Source organism: Saccostrea cucullata, unplaced genomic scaffold (genome assembly GCF_032062105.1).
Source record: "Saccostrea cucullata isolate Sc308-1 unplaced genomic scaffold, CSIRO_AGI_Scuc_v1 ctg6319, whole genome shotgun sequence".
Classification (NCBI taxonomy): Eukaryota; Metazoa; Mollusca; class Bivalvia; order Ostreida; family Ostreidae; genus Saccostrea; species Saccostrea cuccullata.
The window spans coordinates 8,532-35,401 of NW_026928888.1; the positions used below are offsets into that span (position 1 = coordinate 8,532).

The 26,870-nt window shown below is 33.4% G+C and overlaps 2 protein-coding genes across 2 annotated transcripts; both read right to left on the reverse strand.

Moving 5' to 3' along the window:
• Positions 1-688: 688 nt before the first annotated feature.
• Positions 689-6,690, reverse strand: LOC134279051 (uncharacterized). The gene is made up of 4 exons (XM_062761390.1): positions 6,451-6,690; positions 1,596-1,773; positions 1,101-1,285; positions 689-921 (listed from the first exon to the last, which is right to left on the reverse strand). The coding sequence occupies exons 1-4, from the start codon at positions 6,610-6,612 to the stop codon at positions 754-756; spliced, it is 693 nt and encodes a 230-aa protein (XP_062617374.1). The 5' UTR covers positions 6,613-6,690; the 3' UTR covers positions 689-753.
• A 13,706-nt stretch (positions 6,691-20,396) lies between these two features.
• On the reverse strand, positions 20,397-21,403 carry LOC134279052 (homeobox protein Nkx-2.5-like; the record flags this gene model as incomplete). The annotated part of the gene is made up of 1 exon (XM_062761391.1): positions 20,397-21,403. A coding segment is annotated over one exon (546 nt), but the record flags the coding sequence as incomplete, so codon positions are not given.
• Between the last annotated feature and the right edge of the window lie 5,467 nt (positions 21,404-26,870).

The following is a 26,870-nucleotide window of genomic DNA, read 5'->3' on the forward strand; positions in this document are numbered from 1 at the left end:
AAATTCATTGATGTACCTAAAGCGGTTTTAATTTTATGTCGCTAGTCCAAGAACTTTTTGATACCCCCCTCGTTCGTGCCTAATGTCTGAATGTGCATGAATAAAGTGTTCTATATTTTATGTCAGCTTTATATAGAATTCAAAAAAATCTTCCAGAGTGTTCTATGTTGTTCAACGCAACTACATCTTTGCTAAGCATTCATGAGGAGATTAGCGTATAAGAACCCTTTGGCTAGCGAAGATGATGCAGCAAATAGTTTCATTGAAAGTAGAAACTCGCTGCTTTAATATCGCCACCCCCCTTTTTTCTTGGGGGGGGGGGGTTCTCCATAAAATATCAGAAAAAAAAGGGGAGGGGATTTCATTATTGCAGATAGTAGAAAAATACATCTACATCCTATAAGAGAGAAATACGTTATATACAGTGCATTGTACTTCACACATTCACATTAAAAAGGGAAACACACAGACATATAGTAAAATATTTAAAATATTTCGTTTATTTTTCACAAGTATACAATAAAAATTTGTGTAAAAATACCAATAAAAGTATTATTAAACAACAAAAAGTATTTGCTTTAAAAGTTGCATTAGTATCACAAAAAACGCCTAAAATGTACTGTACATGTATATAAAATTCACCGACTCTAAACCGCCGTATAAAAAAATCAAGATTACAATTCAATACAAAATATATTTTATAATTAATAAAAATGAGTTATTTTGTCAAAATAAAAACAATTCCCTATGATGCTATGAGGTTAAATAAACAAGCTGCTTATACGAATCCCATATCCCCTTCCGTCCTCCACCTGGGACAACCTCGGTTCCAACAACGGCGCACTTCCGGTTTCTACCAATACTTTCTTGTGCTTGTATCTGTCGCATCACTTCATCTGGAGGAAGGGCATTTTCTCGATCCTGAAAGTTAAAAAAAATGAAAAAATCAATAAAATATAAAAATAAATGTGAAATACTTAACAGTCTGGTGATAAAATTTCTGTTGCTTTTTTTTCTGGAACGTAATTAAAAAAAAAGTTATTATTAATATTTTATTGACAGCTGTTTAAAAATACTACATATAAATTTAATATGCTTACCTGTTTACTTGCAATAAACAGAATTGGAATGTTATTAGCGGCCTCCAAACTCAGAAACCTTTTCAGTTCGTCAGCATTCTCTTCTAACCTCGCCTTGCTTGCCGTTGAATCCACCACCCAAACTATTACATGGATCCCTTTTACAAATTCCTTCCAATAAGTTCTACACATTTCTGATCCACCAACTACAAAGAAATTCAAATGCTGATTATGCATGTTACATTATGAAATTCATGAACAAAAAGTATTTCTTGAAAGTTCATATCTAGAAATATGTAGATCGTTTGTCTAAAATGTGATTGTAACATGTACATGTAGTTAATATAAGTTAGTTTTTTTTTATTTCAGCCTTTTATTTTAGTTTTATCAAATTTAATTAATTTATTCATTTGTTTTTAAGGGTTCTTTTTTAAGAAATCGGGGAATTTTCATTAACTGAATGGCGAGCACACCATCGTAAAAGTACACGTATCTTGTATGTAAAATGATTCTTACCATCCCAGATATCGAACATGACGTCCCCTATGGTGACAGACTTGACGTTGAAGCCGACAGTTGGTCGCGGCATTTCATTCTTTTCCTTTCCCTTACTTAGACACTCCACAAATGCGGTTTTCCCGCTCCCATCCAGTCCGACCACAAGTACTCGTGTCCTCGGACGCTCCGAACGAGTCTGCAGGATAGAAAAACAGATATATTATGGTTAATTTGCAACATGCACCTCAGTGCACATGAGTCATTAAATTGCGCACAATATAACTTCACAAAAATTTTTTCGTGTATTTTGTTGATAATAATATACGTTGTTGATATATCCAGATTTCGATTAAAAATATCTTGGATGTGAAACAATTATTTTTAAAGATATAAATTTGACAATTTCCTGGATAATGTCATAGGCGTCGGAACCGGGGGGGGGGGGGGGGGTAGCCCCCCCCCACCCCCCACCTTTTCAAATATATACATAATAAAGGCAATTAAAATTGGTGTTTACCTTTTTTTGTTGGTTTAGCCCCCCCCCCCCCAACCAATGTCAAATAGCCCCCACTTCAATTTGCTTCCGACGCCTATGAATGTAAAAATGACAAATGCGTTTTTAATTTATTTTTACAAATGCACCCTTCCTGCTACTTGATCTGAACTTTTGCCGAAAGAATACACTGTACATGTAATGACATCCTTAGAAAATTTTAATTTCCGCCTGGAAGGTTTAAGACCCGAAGCAATGGATTTTTTCCCCAAAACTAGAGTAAATTAAAACTGTTGATAAGAATATCTCGACATTTGTTTCTAACAATATCAGTTTTTTTAATAAGATTCAATTAAATACTCATGGGCCTCGGAACCGGGGGGGGGGGGGGGGGGGAGGGGGGCAATGATAATCGGGCTAACCTTTGTTTAATTTAGTCCCCTCCCCCACCACCAGTTTCCTTCCATCGCCTATGATACTAATCGTTTGATTGATTTTTAAACACATTGCGTTTTATATATATATACGCCCATGAGCCCTTGAGACAACGTACGGTATTCAGAGTTTGATTTCAACTTCGAGTTGTCCTTCTTTCGCCAAAAGTTTTGAAAAAATACTTAGTTTGTGTAGATTTACTAGATTTCAGCGTCAAGGAATTTTATCTTAATACTAGTACACCATATACCGGTACATAGTACCTGACATTTCCGCATCATATGTTTTAATTTCTTTTTTACATCTTACATCCCCCCCCCCCTCAAGGTAGTGGAACAATGGATTCATTTTAATGTTGTCATAATTATTTAGATAGAAGCATTTTATCATTTTTAAGCAGTTGCCTTGCAGTTTGATTTTTAAAAATTATGTTACAAATTGATCCCTCTTTATTTAACAGTTAAGTTCAGAACAACTGATTATGTGTATACATGTAATCTAAAAATAAATTGCAAGATATAGGGTATCCCCCGATGTAACATTCTTATATATATATAAGCATTTTGTTTATTTTTTTGTTTTTTATGCGCCCGGATCGGAAGATCCGAGGCGTATATTGTTTTTGTCCTGTCTGTCTGTTTGCCTGTTTATCTGTTTGTCTGTTTGTCTGCAAACATTAACCTTAGCCATGACTTTTGAACCATGAATGATAGAGAGTTCATATTTGGTATGCATAATCTACTGATATAGCTCTTTCACATGACACCAAGATCAATGACCTTGTGACCTTGAATGCTAAAAATAGTTCTTTTCTTCAAACTTTTACCTTCGCCATAACTTTTGAACCATAAAAGATAGAGACTTTATATTTAGTATGCATAAACCACTGATTGATCTCTATTTTATGACACCATGGTCAATGACCTTGAGACCTTGACTGTGACCTATATGCTAAATATAGCTTTTTTGTCAACAAACTTTAACCTTCGCCACAACTATAAAACGAAGAAAGATAGAGACTTAATATTTGGCATGAACACTCCACTAATGAAGCCCTTTCACATGATACCAAGGTCAATGACCTTGTGACCTTGACTTTGTCCTGTATGCTAAAAATAGCTTTTTTGAACCTTCACCATAACTTTTGAACCACAAGAGATAGAGAGTTCATATTTGGTATGCTTTCGTCATTAATCAAGTTCTTTCAAATTACACCAAGATCAATGACCTTGTGACCTTGACTTATATGCTAAAAATATGTTTTTTAACTTTGTTGCCGCCGGGCGCATAGTGTTTCACAAACACATCTTGTTTTTTTTTTACTTGTTTTTTTTTTTTTTATTAGTTTCCAGCACCAGATTCAAGTAGTTCAATGATGCTAATTGTTTGTTATAAATGATGTAAGTATGAATCTGGACCATGGTGGGAAATTACATAGATATTTACAAAAAATACTCAGGCTAGCACTCAAACATAAGAGGTACATGTCTATCTTTAAAGCTTATGTAATGCTATGAATAAAAACAAATCCATCCAGAAATTTGAAGTTTCAATAACTTCGAGATGGAAAAAGATATTTATTATAGTTTAGTGTGAAATGCTATTGCAATAAACTTGATTTAAGTCTGCTCTGTTCAATTTATGGTCTTGCAGCCTGATTTGCATCTTCTATAAATGAGTGACCAATTAAAGGTTTTTGTCAAGTCCATTCCAAAGTTACTGCGAGCCCTCCCTGGACCAAAATTGCAGAAATATTACTTATAAATAGGATGAATTCTTCAAGATTATTAGTTAAGTGTTTGACTTTGCTTTACTTAAAGGCAATATTCCCTGAGATGAACTTTGAAATATTTGCTTATCTATGTTTTGGGATTTTTCTTTTAATAAGTTGAAATAATGTCTCCATATTTTAAAACGTGTCAATCAAACCCGACCAGAAATTCAAAGTTTCAATAACTTTGAAATGAAATCTGATTTTTATTATATTTTCTTGTGAAATGCTACTGCAATATATATATCGTAATAATAAACAGAAAATTTGAGAAAATATTAAATTCAAATTCTGTTTATTTGCACCTTTAAGTCTGTTTTCAGTTTAAGGTCTCAGGGCCAGGCCTGGTAGACAAGACCACTTTTGATCTCAGTCTCACTTTTCCGTTATATATTCTTTTGCCAAGTAAAAGTGAGATTGAGATCAAAAGTGAGCTCATCTAAGTTTTATGGCCCCCAGGCCTGGTCTATCATTCAAAGTAAGTCTTTTAGTGTGCATCCCTTAATGCATCATCCAAACATATGTTTGGTATTGTAACAGGTAGGACTTATAGTTACTTGGGAATGAACTTTCTCCTCAATCTTTAATTTGGACATGGATGCTTAGCCAACACATGGGGTACATGTACAGCATAACTGATAAGCTCATGTCAAATTTGCCGAATTGAGCTAAAAATCAAATGTGTGATAAGACAACCACAGTACATAATCAAAACGCAAGAGCATAGAAATGGAGGTGCAATTATACTCAGGAGGGGTACATGTAGACTTTACTTTACCAGTCCCCAGATCTGCAAGATCCACATGCTTGGACTATGATGTTAACAATATACCTCACTGAACTGATAAGGGTTAGTCTATCAGTCTGAACTGATAAGGGTTAGTCTATCAGTCTGAACTGATAAGGGTTAGTCTATCAGTCTGAACTGATGAGGGTTAGTCTATCAGTCTGAACTGATAAGGGTTAGTCTATCAGTCTGAACTGATAAGGTTTAGTCTATCAGTCTGAACTGATAAGGGTTAGTCTATCAGTCTGAACTGATAAGGGTTAGTCTTGCACACTTTTTGACTGATTAGGGTTAGTCTTTACAAAGTATTTGTTTGATTAGGGTTACTCTCATATCCATCAGAGACTCACTGATTAGGGTTAGTCCTCGCACATTATTTGACTGATTAGGGTTAGTCTAGCATCTGCCCCTGAGATTTTGTCTTAACATCTAAGTCCTTGCATCCCATCCAAGAGATTAGGGGTAGTGACTCGTTCTTTTAGATAACTTATTCAGTTGTTTCTGTAACTTCTGCAAGATCATAATTCAACTTCAATGGCATTTCTTTGATTTATTTACATGGAAGAATGGCTAAGTCCAAAAGAATTGACACTAAGCATGCGCTTCATTGACGATTATTTTTAGTGGATTTTTTCAATAAATAAACAATATCTATTTTTTTCAGAGAATAATGTTAAAACTTTGTTTAAAAAAGAAATTATTAAAAACTTTGTTTAAAAACGAAGTTTTCAACTAAACTTTTAACTGCAGAATTCAATTTTTGGGTGAAAAAAGAAAAAAAAGTTTTTTTTTTTATTGCTCATGCAATATCAGTTATCACATATATTTCACCTTTGGCAACACTAGTCTTCATTTAAGTACATTTTTCAGGGGACCGGTTTAAAAGTAAAGTCGTTTCCTCAGGTGGTTTATTTGAAGAATAGAAACTCTCTCCTGCATAAAATAAGGAGATAAAAAACCATGATCAAGCTCAAAAAATCCCATGAAACAATATAAAATAGCAGCAAAGCAAACATGGACCTCTAAAACATTAATAGAGGTGGGATCCAGTGCCATATTCACAGTCATGTTAATTAAACATGTTCAAGCAAGTTTAACATGTCAAATTCTGCTGAAATTCAAACAATGAATATGCATATAGATATCTAATGAATGCTATGCCATATTATATCTAGTCACTATTGCACTGTAAAATGTTTCAACTGAATTAACACTTGGACCATAAAAGGCCTAGTAGTTCATGATTCTTTTTTTTTTTAAGGGTGCTGTGGTAATGCACTCACTACGTTTCGCATGCTGATTTGACAACGACATTATAAAGTAAGTAATGACGAAGAAAAGATATTAAAAAGGGAAAAAACAGAGAAATCATGTAGATGTTGCTTACTACGTTTTGAACGTGTCGGAAGTATTCATCGGGCTTGCATTCTGATTCTTGAAAGAATATGATTAATTTGTAGATTCCATAGGCAACAGCTGATGTGACGATTCCCGAAACTATAAAAGATGTCGGCCTTGTTTCCCACAGGTATTTGAGCCACGAGTTCATCCTCCCAAGCTCCCTACCTACATCATTGTTGACGTTCAAGATAAAATGCGACCCCGATCATTGTCCTGGTGTCTTGATCATTATAGTGTTTGAAAAATTGGTGCAACTAATTAAAGAAAAGAAGAATTTAAAGGTCTCCTTCCCAGAAATAATCGATAGAAAGTTCAAACTATCCTTTTAGATGGGTATTTCGGTAAACAATAATAATTTTGATATTTATTGTTTCTTAATGTCAATAAAAATTTTAGCCTCTAAATCTTAAACAAAAAAAAGCTTTATTTCAAAATGTAGATTGTCCCTAAATTAATTCCGTAGATTAAAATATACAGATTATATTGTTTCTAATTAATAAAATGTGTAGATGTTTAATTACAGAAATGTTTTAACATACTTGGAAATGATGTATATTTTTTTTTAGATATAGTGTTACCGTTTCAAAATTTGTAAGATTGCAACAAGATTTAATAGCCATTCTCTGTAACCACTTAAACTTCGTTGCCACGCATGGACACCGATTTTGATGAAACTTCACCCATGCTTAGTACTTGACACCAGAAACAAATATCAAACAAAATTTCGTTGCTATGTGTCTCGGTTGCTATGGCAACAGTCGGAAAAGTTTGAAAAATCGAGATTTTCAGCCACTTTAAATCTTGACTGTGGCTTAATAAAAACTAGAAAAAGCAAACAAACCATTCTCACAAAAACATGACACCTTGATGTCACTTATACTGTAAAGAAACTGTTTAGAATATATCTCTAAGTAAGTGGTAACCAAGGGTACATTTGGAATACATTTTAAATGCTGAAATATGCTGAAAAACACTCCGTACTCACTAATGGTAGGTATTACATGCTCAAACTCAATCAACGATTTAAGAAAAACAATGAAAATGTTTGACCTTAAGTATATAAGTATAAGCAATATTATTCTATAAATAACTTTTATGGTTGCCATGGTAACACAGTGTAACCATGCAAAACCAGTAACTAAGATTGGGTTAATGCTACTGTCTTGAGGAAAAACATGAAAATTCAAGACTGGCAAATATGCATCCTAAGGACCTTGCATCACCAAATCTATAAGAAAAATTGGGTATAATTGCTTCTTTGTAGTGTTACCATGGAAACAATGTACAGTGCTTAAAAGTGAATTATTTTTCGCTGCATTAAGAATTAAATTGCCATTTAATCAAGAAACAAATTAAAGGACTCAGCTTGAATAGTACTTATCCGTTAGAACTGAACTTGAATATCATATATTGATAAAATTTGATGAATAAAACAACACTGTTACTATGGTTACCAAGAAGGGAAAATGTTCGATTTTGTGAACTTTATATCAATATTAAACCCTGTGTGCCAACTTCTTGCATCCACTTAGAGATTGGATGATAGTCAAAATTAAAAGTCAAGTTAGCTGTTAATAAATATCAATCATAAAAGTTTTGGGAATCTACATTTTAGAGTACGTATCCAAGGAAAGAAAATGTTTTTCAGGTTTTTAAGCATATATTTTCTGCTTATTTCCATAACAACGCTCTATTTAAAGAATCTAATCTGAATTTTTTCAAATTGGAAAACTTGGAGCACACCAACATCTTATAAAATTGATCATTAGTTATGAGGAAATGTGCTTTTTTAGCTCACCTCAACGAAGTTGGGGGAGCTTATGTAATACCCTCGGCGTCGGCGTCGGCGTCGGTGTCGGTGTCGGCGTTGGCGTCCCAGGTTAAGTTTTTTGGAGCAGTTTTCTTTTTAAGTACTTCTATGTCCTATATTGATTAGACATGCATGGAAGATGCTTCTAATGTGTTTCATTGTACCAGTCAAAGTTTCAGATGCTGCAATTTCAGCAAAGGAATGGCTAGGTTAATGTTTTTGGAGCAGGTTAACATTTTTGGTGCAGTTTTTGGTGCAGGTTTCATTTCCAAGTAACTATAAGCCCTATGTTGACCAAACTTGCATGGATGATACATCTAAGGATGCATACTACTGGGCTTGCTTCGGATGCTGAATCTGACCTACATTTTCCATATGAGTGAACAGGTTAAAGTTTTTGGTGCAGGTTTCATTTCCAAGTAACTATAAGACCTATGTTGACCAAACTTGCACGGATGATACATCTAAGGATGCATACTATCAGGCTTGCTTCGGATGCTGAATCTGACCTACATTTTCCGGTTGAGTGAACAGGTTAAATTTTTTTGTGCAGGTTTCATTTCCAAGTAACTATAAGCCCTATGTTGACCAAACTTGCATGGATGATACATCTAAGGATGCATACTACCAGGCTTGCTTTGGATGCTGAATCTGATCTACATTTTCCGGTTGAGTGAACAGGTTAAAGTTTTTGGTGCAGGTTTCATTTCCAAGTAACTATAAGCCCTATGTTGACCAAACTTGCATGGATGATACATCTAAGGATGCATACTATCAGGCTTGCTTCAGATGCTGAATCTGACCTACATTTTCCGGTTGAGTGAACAGGTTAAATTTTTTTGGGCAGGTTTTATTTCCAAGTTACTATAAGCCCTATGTTGACCAAACTTGCATGGATGATACGTCTAAGGATGCATACTATCAGGCTTGCTTCGAATGCTGAATCTGATCTACAATGTACATTTTCCGGTTGAGTGAACAGGTTAAAGTTTTTGATGCATAATTCATTTCCAAGTAACTATGACTTCTTTAATGACCAAACTTGCACGGATGATACATCTAAGGATGCATACTACCGGGCTTGCTTCAGATGCTGAATCTGACCTACATTTTCTGGTTGAGTGAACAGGTTCAAGTTTTTGGTGCAGGTTTCATTTCCAAGTAACTATAAACCCTATGTTGACCAAACTTGCGTGGATGATACATCCAAGGATGCATACTACCAGGCTTGCGTCGGATGCTGAATCTGACCTACATTTTGTGGATGAGTGAAAATGTTAGTTTGTGATGAATGTATCATTTCCAATTAACTATGAGCCCTATAATGAGCAAACATGCATGGACGATACATCTTAGGATGCACACTAATGGACTTACTTTGGATGCTGAATTCGACATACATTTTTTCAGATAATAGACCAGGTAAAAGTTATGGGTGCAGGTCAATTACCAAAAAACTTGAAGGCTTATATAACATTGTATAAACCAAACCAAACTTGCACAAATGTTGCATCAGGAGATGAAAACTCTCAAATTTGCTTCAGATGCTTAATTTTAATTACATTTTCATGAACAACTAGTTTAAATTTTTTATGTAGGTCTATTTCGATGTATTCGATCAAAATTGCTTAAATATTTTCATTTCTGGAATGTACACTTTTTGTTGGTTAATTGTGTGACTTTGCCTTACTTAAAGACAACATTCGTTGAGGTGAGCTCTGTAATCTCTGATTACCTATGTTTTAAAGATAGGATCAGATTTAAAATATAGAGTGTTACTCTGAAGGCTCCCTGTGCTATAAAAACCTTGGCAACCATTGCCAACCAAAATGAAATATCATATTTTGTTCTTGGTATATGTTTTAAGGCTCTTTTTTCTATTATTTGGTCACATTTCATCCTATAATTGCTTTTTATTTTTACGTGTATGACTTTATAAAATTCATTGAATATTTTTTTTACTTATGAATACTTTGTTACCATAGTAACGTATGTAATAGTTGATTTACCAAACATGTTTATCATGCATTTGAGACATCTGACCTTCAACTTTTGGAAACAGTCATTTTCAATTGTTTGCTTTGCCGCAAATGTTAACTATGGGGCTCTAAACATGTTAAAAAATGCCATTTTTCGAACTTTAAGACATGTTGCCATGGTAACTATAAAACATAGCAACCAATTTTTGCCTGATTTCAGTTTGTATCAATGACTTTTATCATAGAGAGTTTGGAGAAATTCTGAGACTATGCGTGCCACAGCTCCTATATAAAATTTCAAAATCATTACAGAGAATGGCTCTTAATAAGCATTGGATTAGTTTTTTCTTCTTCTAACTGCAAGAGCGCGTGCAAACAAAATTAACTAACTTTGAAAACGGCTCCTTTGTCCATTTCCGAGCTTCAGTCTTTCTTTTCTTGCTCGCATAGAAGGAAAAAAAGAGAATTGAATGCAATTAGGTTCAAAATATTACAAAAGTGAAACATTTGTGAGCTTTTTTTAATTTAAAAAATCTGCAGCCGGTTTCAGATATTGGTGCTTGAAAAACGTATTTAAAAAAACAAAATTAAAAAATAATAATAAAATTGACCAGAGCACAAACACAAAACTGACGATAAGCCCGCTATAAATGTCTTGTTTACACATATTCATATATAAAGCAATTCAGAAAGGGTTAATTCAAATCTATATGCTAACTTGTTAAAAAATCAATTTCCGCGAAATAAAACAATATTTTTACAATATTTAGTACAATTTTCTTTTATTCTTGGACTTTCAGTAAGGCGTGGCTATTCTCGACGTTACATAATTAGCATCTGAAATTTACACAGCCTTTCATTCACTGTCGAAATATATATACATGGGATAGAAATTTGGGCGAATGTCAGTGAGCGTAGCAAGGATCCGATGATAGTGTTACAGCAAAGAGGTGAGGCTTAAGTCGTCTCATCGATGTCAACAACAATTTAAAGTTGCTGATGTTGTTAATTTCGTAGCGAATGAAACTCTGTTCGCCATATGAGAGACGCTAATTACGTAGCGTCGAGAATGCCACGTCTTATACTGAAAGTCCAATGATGACAGAGAATTATACTACATGTATCAATGGAAAGGTCTTCTCATAATGAATACACATGTGATGCAAAGTCCTAGCACTGATCAAAAATTATGGCCAAGGATGTTCTTGCAAAAGTGGGTCAAACGTCAAGGTCAAGGGGTCAAATACAGTATGTTGGCCGATACTCAACATGTGAGTTAACATCAAGGTTGATGTTTTTTTTTCAAAAAGAGTCAAGATGGATCTAGTCAGACGAACGGACGGGCAGGGACAAATTGTCCCCGAATCTTCATTACTGGGGCACAAAACAGAATAGTATTCAATAAATGGTCTACTGCAAAGAAAACAGAGAGACATTTAACTAATGGTCAAGTATTATAATGTTAATTGTAGCATTCAACAGTGGTCATCATTATACAAAGTTGTTGAATTCTGCCTCCTTTCATTTGACTCAGCTACAATTTTACCTTGTTATAAAATAAACATTATATATGCTTAATACAAAGATGTTTTAAAGTTTTTACAATAGAAATAATGGAAAAAATATTTATTTTTAAAATAAACAGAAATTTCTTATCATCATTATACATGTATAATAATTTACAGAATCAAAGAAATTTTTAATTGAATCCAGTGCATCAACATTTGATTCTGAGTCCTGAACAGAAATAAATTCTTTTTCTCAGAAACAAGCTTGAGAAAAGTTCAAATCAGTGATATCAAAATAAAATAAAGCTTTTATAAAAAAAATATTACAATTGTAATTTCTCTCATAACAGTAGGAACGGGGCATCGTCTCAAGCCACGGTCCAGAGTCCGCAAATAGCTCTCTCCTACACACAAAAAGTATCGTAATCTTGAATATTTACGCCTCTCTATTGTGAATTCATATTCAGTCGATGACAAGATCTGGTTCCATCGCACATTGAAATCAACAATGTACATCAGCACGGCCAGAATGGGAGAGGATCGTACATTTTGGCCGTGGTTTGCGACGATGGAACGGGGGTGGAGGGGTCTATATGTAAATTCATGACTGTAAGAATGTCATAACTTTTTGATGCTCGCTAAGGAATTTTTATTTGTAAGTGCACATCCTTAAGGGACTCCGACCCTCAGCCAGGAAGGACAACTCTTTAATTTATAATTTAATTCAAAAAGTCTTTAAATGAAGCTTGAAAATTAAATATTTTCATGCAATACTTTTTATTATATGCCTCTCAATGTGCTGAACAAGGTTCTTTGCAAAGCTCCATAAATCACTTCTAATTTCATATCATGTTAAGAGCCATTCTCTGTAATGATTTGAAATTCTATATAGGAGCTGTGGCACGCATAGTCTCAGAATTTCTCCAAACTCTCTATGATAAAAGTCATTGATACCCTAAACTGAAATCAGGCAAATATTGGTTGCTATGTTTTATAGTTTCCATGGCAACATGTCTTAAAGTTCGAAAAATGGCATTTTTTAACATGTTTAAAGCCCCATAGTTAACATTTGCGGCAAAGCAAACAATTGCCAATGACTGTTTCCAAAAGTTGAAGGTCAGATGTCTCAAATGCATGATAAACATGTTTGGTAAATCAATTATTACATACGTTACTATGGTAACAAAATATTCAAAAGTAAAAAAAATATTCATTAAATTATATAAAGTCATACACGTAAAAATAAAAAGCAATTATAGGATGAAATGTGACCAAATAATAGAAAAAAGAGCCTTGAAACATATACCAAGAACAAAATATGATATTTCATTTTGGTTGGCAATGGTTGCCAAGGTTTTTACACCACAGAGAGCCTTCAAAGTAACACTCTGTTTGTTTAAATCTGATCCTATCTTTTAAAAAAGCACATTTCCTCATAACTAATGATCATTTTTTAAAGATGTTGGTGTGCTCCTAGTTTTCCCATTTGAAAAAATTCAGATTAGATTCTTTTAATAGAGCGTTGCTATGGAGATAAGCAGAAAATATATGCTTAAAAACCTGAAAAATATTTTCTTTCCTTGGATACGTACCCTTAAATGTAGATTCCCAAAACTTTTATGATTGATATTTATTAACAGCTGACCTGACTTTTAATTTTGACTATCATCTAATCTCTAAGTGGATGCAAGAAGTTGACACATAGGGTTTAATATTGATCTAAAGTTCACAAAATCGAACATTTTCCCTTCTTGGTTACCACAGCAGCAGTGTTGTTTTCTTCATCAACTTTTATCAACATATGCTATTTAACTTCAGTTCTAACAGATAAGTACTATTCAAGCTGAGTCCTTTCATTTGTTTCTTGATTATATGGCAATTTAATTCTTAATGCAGTGAAAAATAATTCACTTTTAAGCACTGGTACTTTGTTTCCATGGTAACACTGCAAAGTAGCACTTTTACCCAATTTTTCTTAAGGTTTTGGTGTTGCAAGGTCCTAAGGATGCATATTTGCCAGTCTTGAATTTTCATGTTTTTCCTCAAGACAGTAGCATTAACCCAATCTTAGTTACTGGTTTTGCATAGTTGCACTGTGTTACCATGGCAACCATAAAATTTATTTATAGAATAATATTGCTTATACTTATATACTTAAGGTCAAACATTTTCGTTGTTTTTCTTAAGTCGATGATTGAGTTTTAGCATGTAACACCTACCATTAGTGAATATGGAGTGTTTTTCAGCATATTTCAGCATTTTAAATGTATTCCAAATGTACCCTTGGTTACCACTTACTTAGAGATATATTCTAAACAGTTTCATTACAGTATAAGTGACATCAAGGTGTCATGTTTTTGTGAGAATGGTTTGTTTGCTTTTTCTAGTTTTTATTAAGTCACACTCAGGATTTAAAGTGGCTGAAAATCTCGAATTTTCAAACTTTTCCGGCTGTTGCCATAGCAACCGAGACACTTAGCAACGAAATTTTGTTTGATATTTGTTTCTGGTGTCAAGTACTAAGCATGGGTGAAGTTTCATCAAAATCGGTGACCATGCGTGGCAACGAAGTTTAAGTGGTTACAGAGAATGGTAATTAATATACATTGGTATCTAAAAATGCTCTTTCGGGATAAAAATTTCTACTTTTAATTAGACCTTCCTGAGAAGTTCAAAGAACCTTAAAGCACAATGAGAGGCATATAATGAAAATTGTTGCATAAAAAGATTTAATTTTCAAGCTTCATTTAAAGACTTTTTGAATTAAATTATAAATTAAAGAGTTGTCCTTCCTGGCTGAGGGTCGGTGTCCCTTAATTGAATTGATTTGGTTGTACACCCTCTCATGCACACACAGTCGTGCAAAATAAACACGCGAGTTCGATTGATTGTTGTATCATGTAAAACTATTTCTATTTGATTATAATAGGATACAGAAAAAATATTTTAGGCGATATTATTCACAATGTATCCTCAGTTCTTACACAGAAAAGCAGACTTTCCAATCACTCAAAGCAAACGTGCTTTTGACACGGATGCGGATTTAGAGTCATCAATTTTCCACCCACGAAGGGTTTTTCCAACTACATGTTGACCCCATTCTAAATTTTCGGCATGTATAATTTTAGTTTAACTGGCCTCAGTGCATGTTTACATAAATGTAATCAGTAGGATTTCACTGAGGGATGGGACAAATATTAGATAAATGACTTTTAAATGTACTTTAGGGCTGTCACGGTCCTCGAAATAACCGAAAACCGTGGTCCAAGTTGTTCGGTTCAGTTTCGGTTCCATTTTTCAAAAAAGCAAGAATTGTCAGATTGAAGCTAAAAGCCGTCCTTTAGTCCTAAACACATATGTCAAGACGTCAAAATGGATAAGATTTATTTTGAAGGTGAATTGAATGTAATGTGACAACCCCCCACCGCACCCCCGATTTTTTAAAGTTAAATTCATGAAGTTAAGGTTTTAAACAAAGGTAAATAACCGAACCGAAAAACCCGAAACCGAACCGAAAATTCACAGAACCGACCCGATCCGAGAAATTTTGGAACCGTGACAGCCCCATTGAACTTTTCGAACAATGAAATTCATTATTTAAAAAAATGTTTAATTAAAACAAACGTTTCGCTCATATTTAATATTCTACTTTACATTCTTCTTGATATATATTTTAAATAATATGCATGTAAATATCGCTTTTAATCTATTTAAAGAGAGAGAAAAAAAAAAAAAAAACATTTTTAAACAACATGTCCATCAACTACAGTAACGGATAATAATAATAATTTATCAGTTTTTGTAAACTTCTAGCCCAGAGTCTAGGTTTTTTTTGCATGAACTAATTAGTCTATTTGATAAAGCAAAAGCAATTGTGTATCTCAATATCAGTTCTTGGTGTCAACCGTTTGTTCTACAGTGACGCGCTGTTGTGGATTGTATACTAGCATGACACTGCGCAGGGCAGAAGAAGAATGATGCGTTTACCGCCATCAAGCCATCTGGCGCGGGCGTCTAGCGCAGACAACGGCGCTCTACCGTCAAACCGTCTACCAGAAGCAAGAAATATTTACAATTTGTCCGACCTTTTCTTGTAATCGACTGTTAACAAATTCTATCTTTCGTTCCTTTATCAGAAAAAAAGTATAAATAAATGTGTGAGATCATATGTATTCATGTATATACGTATTTTTATTTAAAGGGGAGTTTAATAGACGAAAAGTGAAAATCATGACCACTTCCTGAACGTTTTCTAGGCAAACCATTCATGAGTGGATATTTATATGAACGACACGGGGGATTTTTTTCCTCGGTTGTTTCTTGAGAGCTGGGTCCTTAAGCAACTCTCTGTTTACGGTGTAAACCTTTAGAAATGTGTCGAAAATGCCTTTCATTTCAAGTGTACGTTCACTGTGTTTAAAGTAGTACCTGAGGAGGCGACAATGACCCAAGAAAAAACAAATAAGATCGCTCTATTGAATGGCGGTCCTCTTCATGAAACCCGACACCCGTTCTTGTCAAAAATGACAATTTGGAACATCTTAAACAAACACTTATCATATCCCCCAAACAGGGATGACAGACACTTATAACATATATTTTTGTACTTATTTCCATTCAAGGAAAAGTAGTAGTACTTATGAAAGAGAAAATATATAACACAGTCATCAACTCGTGAAGTGTTACGCGGGATGCAAAGTCCAGTAGTTAGTCAAGCCAAAAGTGTAGCACGTGTTTGATTATTATGTCATTCTAAAGAAGTACTCTGCTCATTTTTTGCACAGTTTTTTTTTTAAATCCTGCAATGATTCAACTAGCTGTTTAAAAAAAATACCAGTACTAGTTAAGAGAGGGAGGGGGTCACAAAAATTTCAGTAATTGTAAATGCAATGTACAATAAATGCCTTTTTATCGATCATATAGAATATATACATGCACATAGATGTAAAGGGATTTTATAATTTAGTGCATATCCTAATATGCTTTTGATTCTTTCTAAGAAATCAAAAGTCTGGTTCTTCTTACTACTCCATTATTATACACGACCATGCAGAGGCGCATGGGCAGATAATATTTGAATATACATGTATGTGAAAATACACATGCAAAGAATACTGGGGGATGTTGCAAACGTTATTCAATAAAACAATACAAACTGGTTCTGAATTTTATTTCATTTTATTTTGCGATAAAAATTTGTCTCTTATAAACTAGAGCCATCGTTGAAATTCACCAAACAAAACTTTTCAAAGCAATACTTTTCATCCGCCGAAATTATATACCGTATAGCGGGTTTCCTTGGCGGGTGTAAAATTTGGCGTTTTGCCAATAGTGCCAATAATTTTGGCACAGCGTAAGTTATTTTAGCGGACTTAGGGTTTCAGCTCTTTGCAGATGGACACTAAGAAGAGTACTGACTATTTTAGAGATTAACGGACAATTATCAAAACGTCAGAATAAGCCAAAATTAGCACCCCGCTAAAATAACCTGCTATACTGTATATGGCTGAAATATTGCCGATTCGGCGTTAAACACTATTAATAATATTATCTGATCAATCAAATCTTTTCATGCCTGCACTGAGTATATAAAGCATCCAACACATCGAAGATACTTTATGTTCCCACGAGTTGAGATTTCAATTAGAATAATTTGAAATTTGATTAGAGAATTAACTCGCAGAAAGAAATAAGTATAAGAGAAGTTAAACCGGATGCTATGGACAAGACATATGATCGTGCATGCCTCAGAATATAGTAGACCAGTTGGCAAATGTGATTGCCAATTGGATGTGATTGGTGCATGGAGGAATACGCATCAGGTCGAAACATTTCTCCGCCGGAAGCTGCCTTGTCACCCATTCCCTATTTCGCTATGCATAAAGTTCTTCAAAAAGCTTTCTTAACTTGTTTAATTCTTCATTGAAAATAGGTTTTGATTACAACCCTATATTATTAGGCTTTGACAGCAAGAATAAGATGTTGCAATTTTAGTTGGAGATGGATGGGGTGGAAGGTAGATAGAAATTCTTGACAGGCTTAGAAAAGGTCATCTTACACATAATTTCTTGAAGGGTGATGACCGTAAATAAGTTTGTACTTCTACTGTAGGGGTTACTGGCAAAATTATTAAGGGGACAAAACTGTAAATTAGCTTATCTTTCCATATAGTGAAGTATAAACTGACACAATTATCCCCCTCCAAGTTCTTCTAGGCCTACTATCATATGTCACCATCATATTTTCATATTTTATTAATACATGTACTTCAAAATGGTAAATTTTCTTGTTTTTTAATATTTTCTTTATTTTTTCAATTGCCTCTGTCTTCATTAACTCTGGCATCGTAGTTGTGCTGTTGGAACATAATTCATAGCTAAGAGATTATGAAATTGAAAACATTGTAAACAAGAGTATTTCATTGAATTTATAACCCAGCGAGAAGCTGTCAAATATATGCAATAAAGCGGCAAATATAATTATATACTCATTTTTTTCTGAAAACTTTTTATTTGAACTGTAAGAAAATTTCTTGACTAAAATATAAATACGAGTATATTTGATAATCGTCTGCTAGTATTTTATCTTCAAACGCACGCGCAGTGCTGATTCAGATTGCACAGAGAAATAGACAATTAAGTTTGCTAATTTCAAACTAAAGATGAGAATTAAGTGTATATAAAAATTACAAGTGATTTGTGTAGATCATGGTCGATACTTTCTCACAACCAAGGATCTAAAAAAATACACAGGCACACACAATTTTTCTCCTATTTTATGTTGAAACTTATAAACGAAGAATTGCAAAATAATTCAAGTTTCTTCAAAGAAGAGTTATAACATGCTTTTATAGCACATTTGTGGACATCATTCATCTGCAGAGAATGTAGACGTGGGAGGTATTGCTGATCGAGGTCCCACAAATTTCCGTCCTCCCGAAAAGACGGGAATATTTACAATATGACGTATCCGGTCTGAGGAAAGTCATATCCTAATGACTCGCAACAAAGACCCAAACCATTTTCTCAAATTTTACTGCCTATTCTGTTTCAGTAATCGTGCAGTTTTAAGTTACACCCTTTATGTATAGTTTGTTCTTAAGTGACTTAATTCTTCTCAGTTTTACGTGACAACTGACATGGTTCTTTCTTTTTCTATTTCCGACACTTGCCGCGAAGAACTGGGTATACAGGACATGCTGTTTCAATTCTTCTATTCATAATTTATTGTTTTTTCTAATTTCTGCCAATAATCTATAACCGAGAAATAACTGGAAATGCTCAAAGTCATACCGGGTATTTGTTCCAAGTTCATGGTGAAGGTTATAGGGTTAAACGTCAAGGCCAAGGATATATGTATGTCAAAGATCAAACTGAATCTTATACTCACTACTTCGGGTGGGTTGTAATATGTTAATTTCTTTTTGAAATATGGGCATATTGAAATTTCTTTTTGATTATCATAATTGTACTATTCTTCATGTATTTTATGTTTTTGGGATAACATCAGATTCCGAAAAATACTAGTCTATTATTACTGGCTGGCCCAGCTAGGGTAGCAGTTAAGTCTTCGATTTTAAACAATATCTTTTTTACTAATAAAGAACGTACGTTTAATGAAATTTTGTTGAAGAATTTCAGACTGTATACAATATTGCAGATATTTATATACTTTTTTTTTTATACATGTAGATCCTATGTATATTGACTTGGAACTGCATCTACATGTAGTTAGGCCTACTAGCATTCCATTCAACAAAGATCCTGTGTACTAGAAATCTTCGTGTCCACATGTACATAAGATTAATAAATACAAAATATGTATTGTTAAAATTAGCTTAGAAACAAAAGTGTATTTTGGCCAGAGATTAATTAAGTCTCCCTGTTCATAATGATTATCTGTATTTCGGCACGTTAAACTGAGGCGCTTTCTGTTTTGGGAGGATACAGCAAATGATACAATGTAGATTTTGTTTCTTAAACAAAGACTCTTTAATTTGTTAATAGCGCACTCCAACTGAAGATCACATCTTGTTGTCCTGAGTAATTTTGTCAACGAAATAAAACCATCTACACGCAAAACTTAATTGCTTTCTAATTGATTTAAGTGTATCTATCTTAAGAAGCAATCTAGAGGCAAGATTCTATGAGTATATGTTACACAGTGTCTTATATAGGTGCTTAGGAAACCAATAAAGTAGCACCACCTATAGTTGTATTTTTATTCAACATTTACAGTGTTATTTGTGGCAGTGTTTCCCATGAGAAAAATGTGGTCAGCCACTTGTTCCTACTATTAAGGTACTTTGCATGTTAAGAGAGTCACTGTTTGTACATATATATTGACCAGCAAAAGTGAAATGCACATGAAAGCAACGTTTTGGAACAGAAGTTTCCAATTTTTCTTTGCAATTCTCCCTTCGCGTAAGGCAGCAATGAGTTCTTTCCCCTGTACAATTTCTCCTCAATATGTGTATTCAGTAATAATTGTGTATATACGATAATTTATGAATTTAAAATACAGATTTTTTTCTTTAAACAAGTTTTCTATGTATATACTTATATAACTGAAGAACAGAAAAAAATATGAGTACATGTACAAGTAAGCAATCATATAAAAAGGAAAATATGGCGTATTTTTATTTTTAAATCTTTATTAGTTTTTATTACCCATCATTTGTACAAATTTAAAAAAAACACATGTTAAGTCTTTGCAAAAAAATGACATAAAAATAATAACGTATAAAACTGTAAAATATGCAAAATAGTCCAGATTGTTAACAATATTTTTATGAGTATAATGAATCAAAATCTACTAACTTTAATCACGTGCGAAAAAATGTCGGAATTTATCGCAATTGATAAAATATTCAACCACACATCAGCACTTTTTTATCCATACATACAATGCTCATGACAGTTACACAGGTCAATATTGTTTTCAATTTTGATTTTCATTTTGTATCATAAACTTTGACGAAATGCATTGTCTTGTCATGAAACACAACTCCTTTTTCACATATTCTTATTCAAAATACAACTCTTATTTACAATATATTATATATTTACAACAAATTGAGGTCAAATACAAATATTATCACCAAGATCGTATGCCTTGGGGTATTTGTGAATTTGCGTAGGGATTTTGTTGCATAGGATTGATGGGAACAGCTGATGAGACGTGAGTGTTCAATGATGAGGGATAATAGGGACTACTGTATGACGCGGAATAAGGAGCTCCGGGGACGTTCTGCGGCAAACATGGCCGTCCATCGCGGACCAACATTTGAACTGCGACTCGCCTTGGTGGCATGGAAGACAATTCTAAGCTTTTGTCTTGTCTCTGGCGTTTACATTTGTATCTTCTATTTTGGAACCAGATTTTCACCTGCGTAGAAGTTAGTTTGAGTAAGGATGCTAGCTGTTCTCTTTCGGGTGCGGATAGATATCGTTGTTGTTTAAATCTTCTTTCTAATTCAAACACTTGCGCCTGAGAAAATAACACCCTGGGTTTTCGTCTTGAGCGTTGTTTCATTAAATTACATTCTCCTGATTTTTCTGGGTTTTTGTCGTTGTCGTTTTCATCTAACGGAGATGGAGCTTGGCTGCAGTTTCCATTGTCTAAAATTAAAAAAACAAATCTTTATTGAATATGTAAAATGGTATAAAGGAAGCTAAATTAATAGAAATGTTTAGATTTACAGAATAAATCCCCCTTTCCATATTCATAAACTGGAGTTGAAGTGAGAACTTCCAATAAAAGCCTAAAACTATAGATTGGTGTAACTTCAACGTATTTGTTCAACGACTCTTACTGGTGACACGAGATTAACAGTAGCGAAATCTTATATAATGTATTTACAGGTACCAATAGAAATTGTCAATTGTGTCCTTTGCAAAAACATTCTGATTTTTTTTAAAATACAAAATGCTATACTGAAAACAACTATGAGGGTGAAGCAAGACGATAAACGTTATTGTACTGAGGTTACGCGAACAATCCCTGTATTAATATAAGAAAACATCTGTGGACAATCCTATCGGTTACCGATTTGTCATTCCGGCAAAGTCCGTCGGTCTTATTGCATCATCGTTTGAAAGACAATGTTCTCATCATGCATTCATCATAATACAAAGACTTAGAATGAATCTTAAATAACCAGACAAGTGTTACACGGGGGAAGGGATTAAGAACAATCCTCTTAATGAGCGGGGACCAACAAAGTAAATACGAAAATAAAATCTAAGTCAGACGGAGACAGGAAATCCATAGAACACGAGCGACAATAAAGGCGTGTATTTAAATCTAGGCAAAAATAATGAGGAAAAGTAAATAACAATACTTTGGTGATTAAATAATTACTTTTAAACATCTCCTTGTATGCTTGTATACGTCTTGTATATGCAAAACTTCAAAAAAAAAGTTCAGGTTCCCTATGTTAATGTCATCGAAGAAAAATGAACAACTCTCATCTTCTCGTTATGAAAGATATAACTCATCAAATGTTTCTCTTTTTATGTATTAAAAATAAGACCAGTTGTTCCTTCTAATGGATAACATTTGTTTAATGGTTCTGTCGTACTGCCGACTGATGCAGTTTACACATTATACCAAGTGCTTCAGATTTTTTTTTCTTGATTGACAAGCGCATCCTTGCCTCCCTTGAATTCCTCCCGTAGCTTTTAACAGCTCGCAAACAATAATTATTAAGAAGTTATGCTTTAAAAAAGAGGACCAACATCGGAAGATTTACACCCGATACTTGAAGAAAGTCTTCAATCCTCGGCAGGGGGCGGAAGCTTGCATAAAGACATAACAACAGTTGTTGAAATTGGCTCGCGGCATGCTTGCGGAGGGTAGACTCCCTCATGTATTATTTTCCAATAATTTTCTTAACAGAGGCAGCGATTCTCTTTTTAAACGAGTTCATTACCTAACAGTTAAAAGATACACTAACAGGACGGCAAGTAATTATTATTCGGTTATTATTAGCATAAGGAACATTTGCAGGGAGAAAAAAAAGTTTGGAACTTTAAAGTGTTGTGGGAAAGGCTAGCAATCAAAGACACGCGCCATACCTCCAAGTAATTAATATTAACAGTTTGTCAAGTTTTAAAATGTCAGGAAACAGAAAATGGTAAATGAAAAATGAAAGAATAATTTTGACTGTCTGTAAAGCATAAAAAACATGGTTATGCATCTTCTAAATATATTTGTGTGAAAACGACCAGCCTCAAGAAAACGAGGTAAATGATAAATATATATATATAGAGAAAGATGGATACAAAAACATCCGCTGTAGAAAAATGGAAAACAAAGTAGCAGTAACTCGAAGTTCTTCATTAAAAATTCATGCAAAAATTCTTACGATATTTTGATATAAGTATATGTAATAAAAATGTTTCTTTTTTCAATATCTCATATTCAGTATTAGATAGTTTCGCTCAATGATCTTAATTAGTATAGTACGTCACTAAAATAAACATCTGTATCGCAAGGACAAGGAAAGTTTCTTTTTAATATAAATATTTTTTTTGATTACTATTTGACAAAAAATTCCTAAGTTACCATAAAAGAATATTAGAAATGAAAGGAAACTGTGTAGTTCATATGGCTAAAAGAAAATGTGCACAATTTTCTTCGTACACTTATGCCACCACCTGGTATTATCAAAATTAAAAGATATACAGTTATTGCGTCTAAGAAAATTCCTTTAGATTTGAGTAAAGTATAATAGATTGGTTAGGCGAATCTTATTCTCCCCTCTCCCACTTTCTTGATTAATGCTTTATATATATTTCCTATCCTAATACTGTACTTTTCTTCATCATTTTGAGAAAAAATGACGGCATGAATGAAAATCTTTACATAAAGACTATACATGTATAAAGAAATTAATTAAGACCGACAAAATGAAACTTTTAAATTGATTTACATATGGAAGATACTGTAATATTTTCATTTCCATATGGAAATTACTTTATAATCTTCATTTCCATTTTGAAGTCAATGTTTTATTATATCCTTTTTCTACGTTCTATATATTTTATTTTGAAATTTCAAAGTAAATATATTTAATAGATCGATAATATTTTTGCTACCGGAAAGAACATTTTACTCACATAAAACGATATTTTTTACGTGTTTTCTTACATCTATTTCTTTAAAATATTTATCTTCTTTTTTTTTTGTTTGTTATAGAGCACAAATTTAACAACCCTGGTATGATTTAAAAAAAGAAGACAAAAACAAGGATATAATAGAAGTTCCAAAGAAAGCAATGAAAGAACTTGGAATTTGAAACGTTTCACCAAATACATGTAGCGATGAATATCATAAAATATTGCTGAAACATTCTTTAAGAGCTAATTTCCAAGTTGAATTCTTTCTAAATATTTGAAGATTATTGGGATGTAGTTTTATTTCATTATTTTATAACCGTGAAATATAATTTTGACAAGGTAGGGTGGGGGGTTGGTGGGGGAGGGGATTTTCTCTCCTGTTCGGATAGCACCAGACGCTTAACATGTTTACATTTTTTGTACTTGCTTGCATCAGTTCCGTCTGGGGGTATTTAACCCTTTCGACTTTTACTTTGTTTAAATTTTGTTATTTATTTAATTGCAGTTTTCATTCTCCAGACATGTGGTATATCTCTTAGTAAATTTGTATCCATTTTTTATCGAGCTGGAAATTATATTTAAGTAATGTGATGACTGTTTTATAAATAGACCAGGGATTTTAGACGTGCGGAATATCACAAAGTATAAATATCTCTGTTGGACTTTCAAATTGCTGTTGATGTTTCTTTGATAAAGAAATCAGAAAACAGTTTGCAAAGAAGATAAATTATCAAATCTCTCCTCGTTTCTAACACCTTTCTACATACAAATGATAACATATTGAGCAGATTTTAACGAGATGGACAAATTTTATCAATAAAATGATTTTGTCTTTTTTAAGCTTGTTTATTTCTGATGCAAATCTAAAATTATTTTGCAAGCACGGTTCTTAGGTAAGTAGTAAATAAATAATGATAAAAATATTAAAAACGAAACAATGAAACAAACACAGCATATACCACGTCATTCATTTGTTCAGAGCAAAGGGTATCACTAATTCTATACAAACTATAGACAGACCAAGCAGCATTTTTAATGAAAAAACTAATTAGTGACCCACAAAAACAGGATACAACAAAAGGGAGGAAGAAATAAAAAATAATAAATGAATGAAAAATTCTAAAAATATACCCCGTTTCCAGTTCAAAAATTATGCTCAAAGGGAAAAGACACATAAAAATGGTGTATTTTCAGAAACTGTCAACAATTACAAATTCTTACTCTCTATATTTGTTCTAGAGCTTAATACAGCAAAATCGGAATAGAAGGTGAGGATAATCGGGGTAGGCGATATCGGTAACTTCCAGATTTAACAGATTTGTGATAAAAATTTTCCCTACATCCTGTTGCGAGGCAAAGTAAGCGGATGTCCCCCCGATCGTAGCCCCCTGTTTCCTTGTCGCGCGACAGAGCAACTGCTCACATTTTGCAGGTTGTTGTTCCAATTTTGTCCTCATTTTAGTAGGAAAGAGTAAAAATATGGAAAAAAGGATGTTACCGTGCTTTAGTTATTTCAGTAACGTTTTGTCGTGAATCCGATAAAAAACGCAATTCTGCGATGGGCATAAAAAAGATCGCGTAGACATGTATTTATTACAATTTGGAAGATTATCGTTCATTTGAGTAGATATTAGTTTGACGGAGGAAAATGTTTACTTTGGAATTACTTTAAGTAAACAGATGATATTTAAGTTTTTTCCATAAAAGAACATTTAAAGCTGCAAAAATCCAGATATAATCAATAAATAATATTCTTTTGCCATAAATGAAGAAATATAATATTAATGTACATATTCATCTATTTTTCATCAACTGAGCATTTGCAAAATATATTTAAGCGATGAATTTCTCTAATAATTTTCTCATCATTTGTATTCGATCAAATCTTTTCCGTTCCACTTCAGCTTATATTGTTTCATTATACATGTATTTTGCAACTTCATTGGGCGCATCACGATAATTTTCCTATCAATAAAACTTAATTGATTTGTTAAGTTTTAAATAAAAAGCACGTGAAATACCCTGAATATTTCTACTTAGCATGACATTCGGCCACACGGGGAAGTAAAAGATCACAAGGGTATTTAATGTCCAATAAATATGGCGATCTTCAGATCGCGTTATGCAGTTTTGAGCTCGACGACCAAGCGTAAACGTTATGAGATAAATACCGCGATCGCGGAGGTATCAGTTCTCCCCTCTCCCCATTTAACATCATATGAACTTGATGACCCCTGTTTGCTTAAACACAGATGAACGAAGGAATTTTGTATAACGGTGGTTCCGGAGTACATTGTATAAAATTAAATGAAAAAAATGTGCCAGGAGCCTGATTTATATACAGGAAATGGCAGTAGATTTTCTAATAAAGAATCAATATGCTACATGCTAGATGATGTATTTATTTTCAAAATCTATCTATGTTATTCGAATTCTACTTTTCTTATGAGAAATTAAACAAACTAGACATCCAAATATAATTTCTCCATGTCGCAAAATAAGCTCTACAATTTAGCAGATAAAGTATAATTATTATATAAATCGAAATGTTTTTCACTCAAAATTGAATTTTTAATATCACTGTAAAAAATCTTGTATGAATATTCAAAAATTATCTTTAATTTAATGATATATTTTGATTCCGTTGCGGATTAAAAATAAAAAGACTCATTAAGGACCTGTCGGTCCGGGGGTTTTCTAGATTTCACGTCTTTGAAGTATTTTTGCTGCCGTATCTGATTGCTTCAAGTTCCACAACGTAATTAGAAAAATGTATCGTAAATAGTGGCTTTATATTGAGTGATAAGATCATAAAATTAAACGTAGAAAATAAAGACGAAATCAGAATTACAACTCGGGGCCTAGCGTTCACAGGATCCCAACTTGTCCGCACGTTTTTACAGCTCCAGCTGATAAATGCAGTAACATTCTAATTTAGAAAATGTTTAAATAAAAATTAAAGTTTCGTTCAAAATTTGATTTTTATC

Excerpts from the sequence above, each read along its gene's own strand:
- LOC134279051 (XM_062761390.1), bottom strand. The coding sequence starts at position 6,612 with ATGAACTCGTGGCTCAAATACCTGTGGGAAACAAGGCCGACATCTTTT. Across the intron at positions 1,774-6,450 it reads TCCGACACGTTCAAAACGTA|ACTCGTTCGGAGCGTCCGAG; the intron begins GTAAGCAACATC and ends TCTATCCTGCAG. Across the intron at positions 922-1,100 it reads TGTTTATTGCAAGTAAACAG|GATCGAGAAAATGCCCTTCC; the intron begins GTAAGCATATTA and ends TTTAACTTTCAG.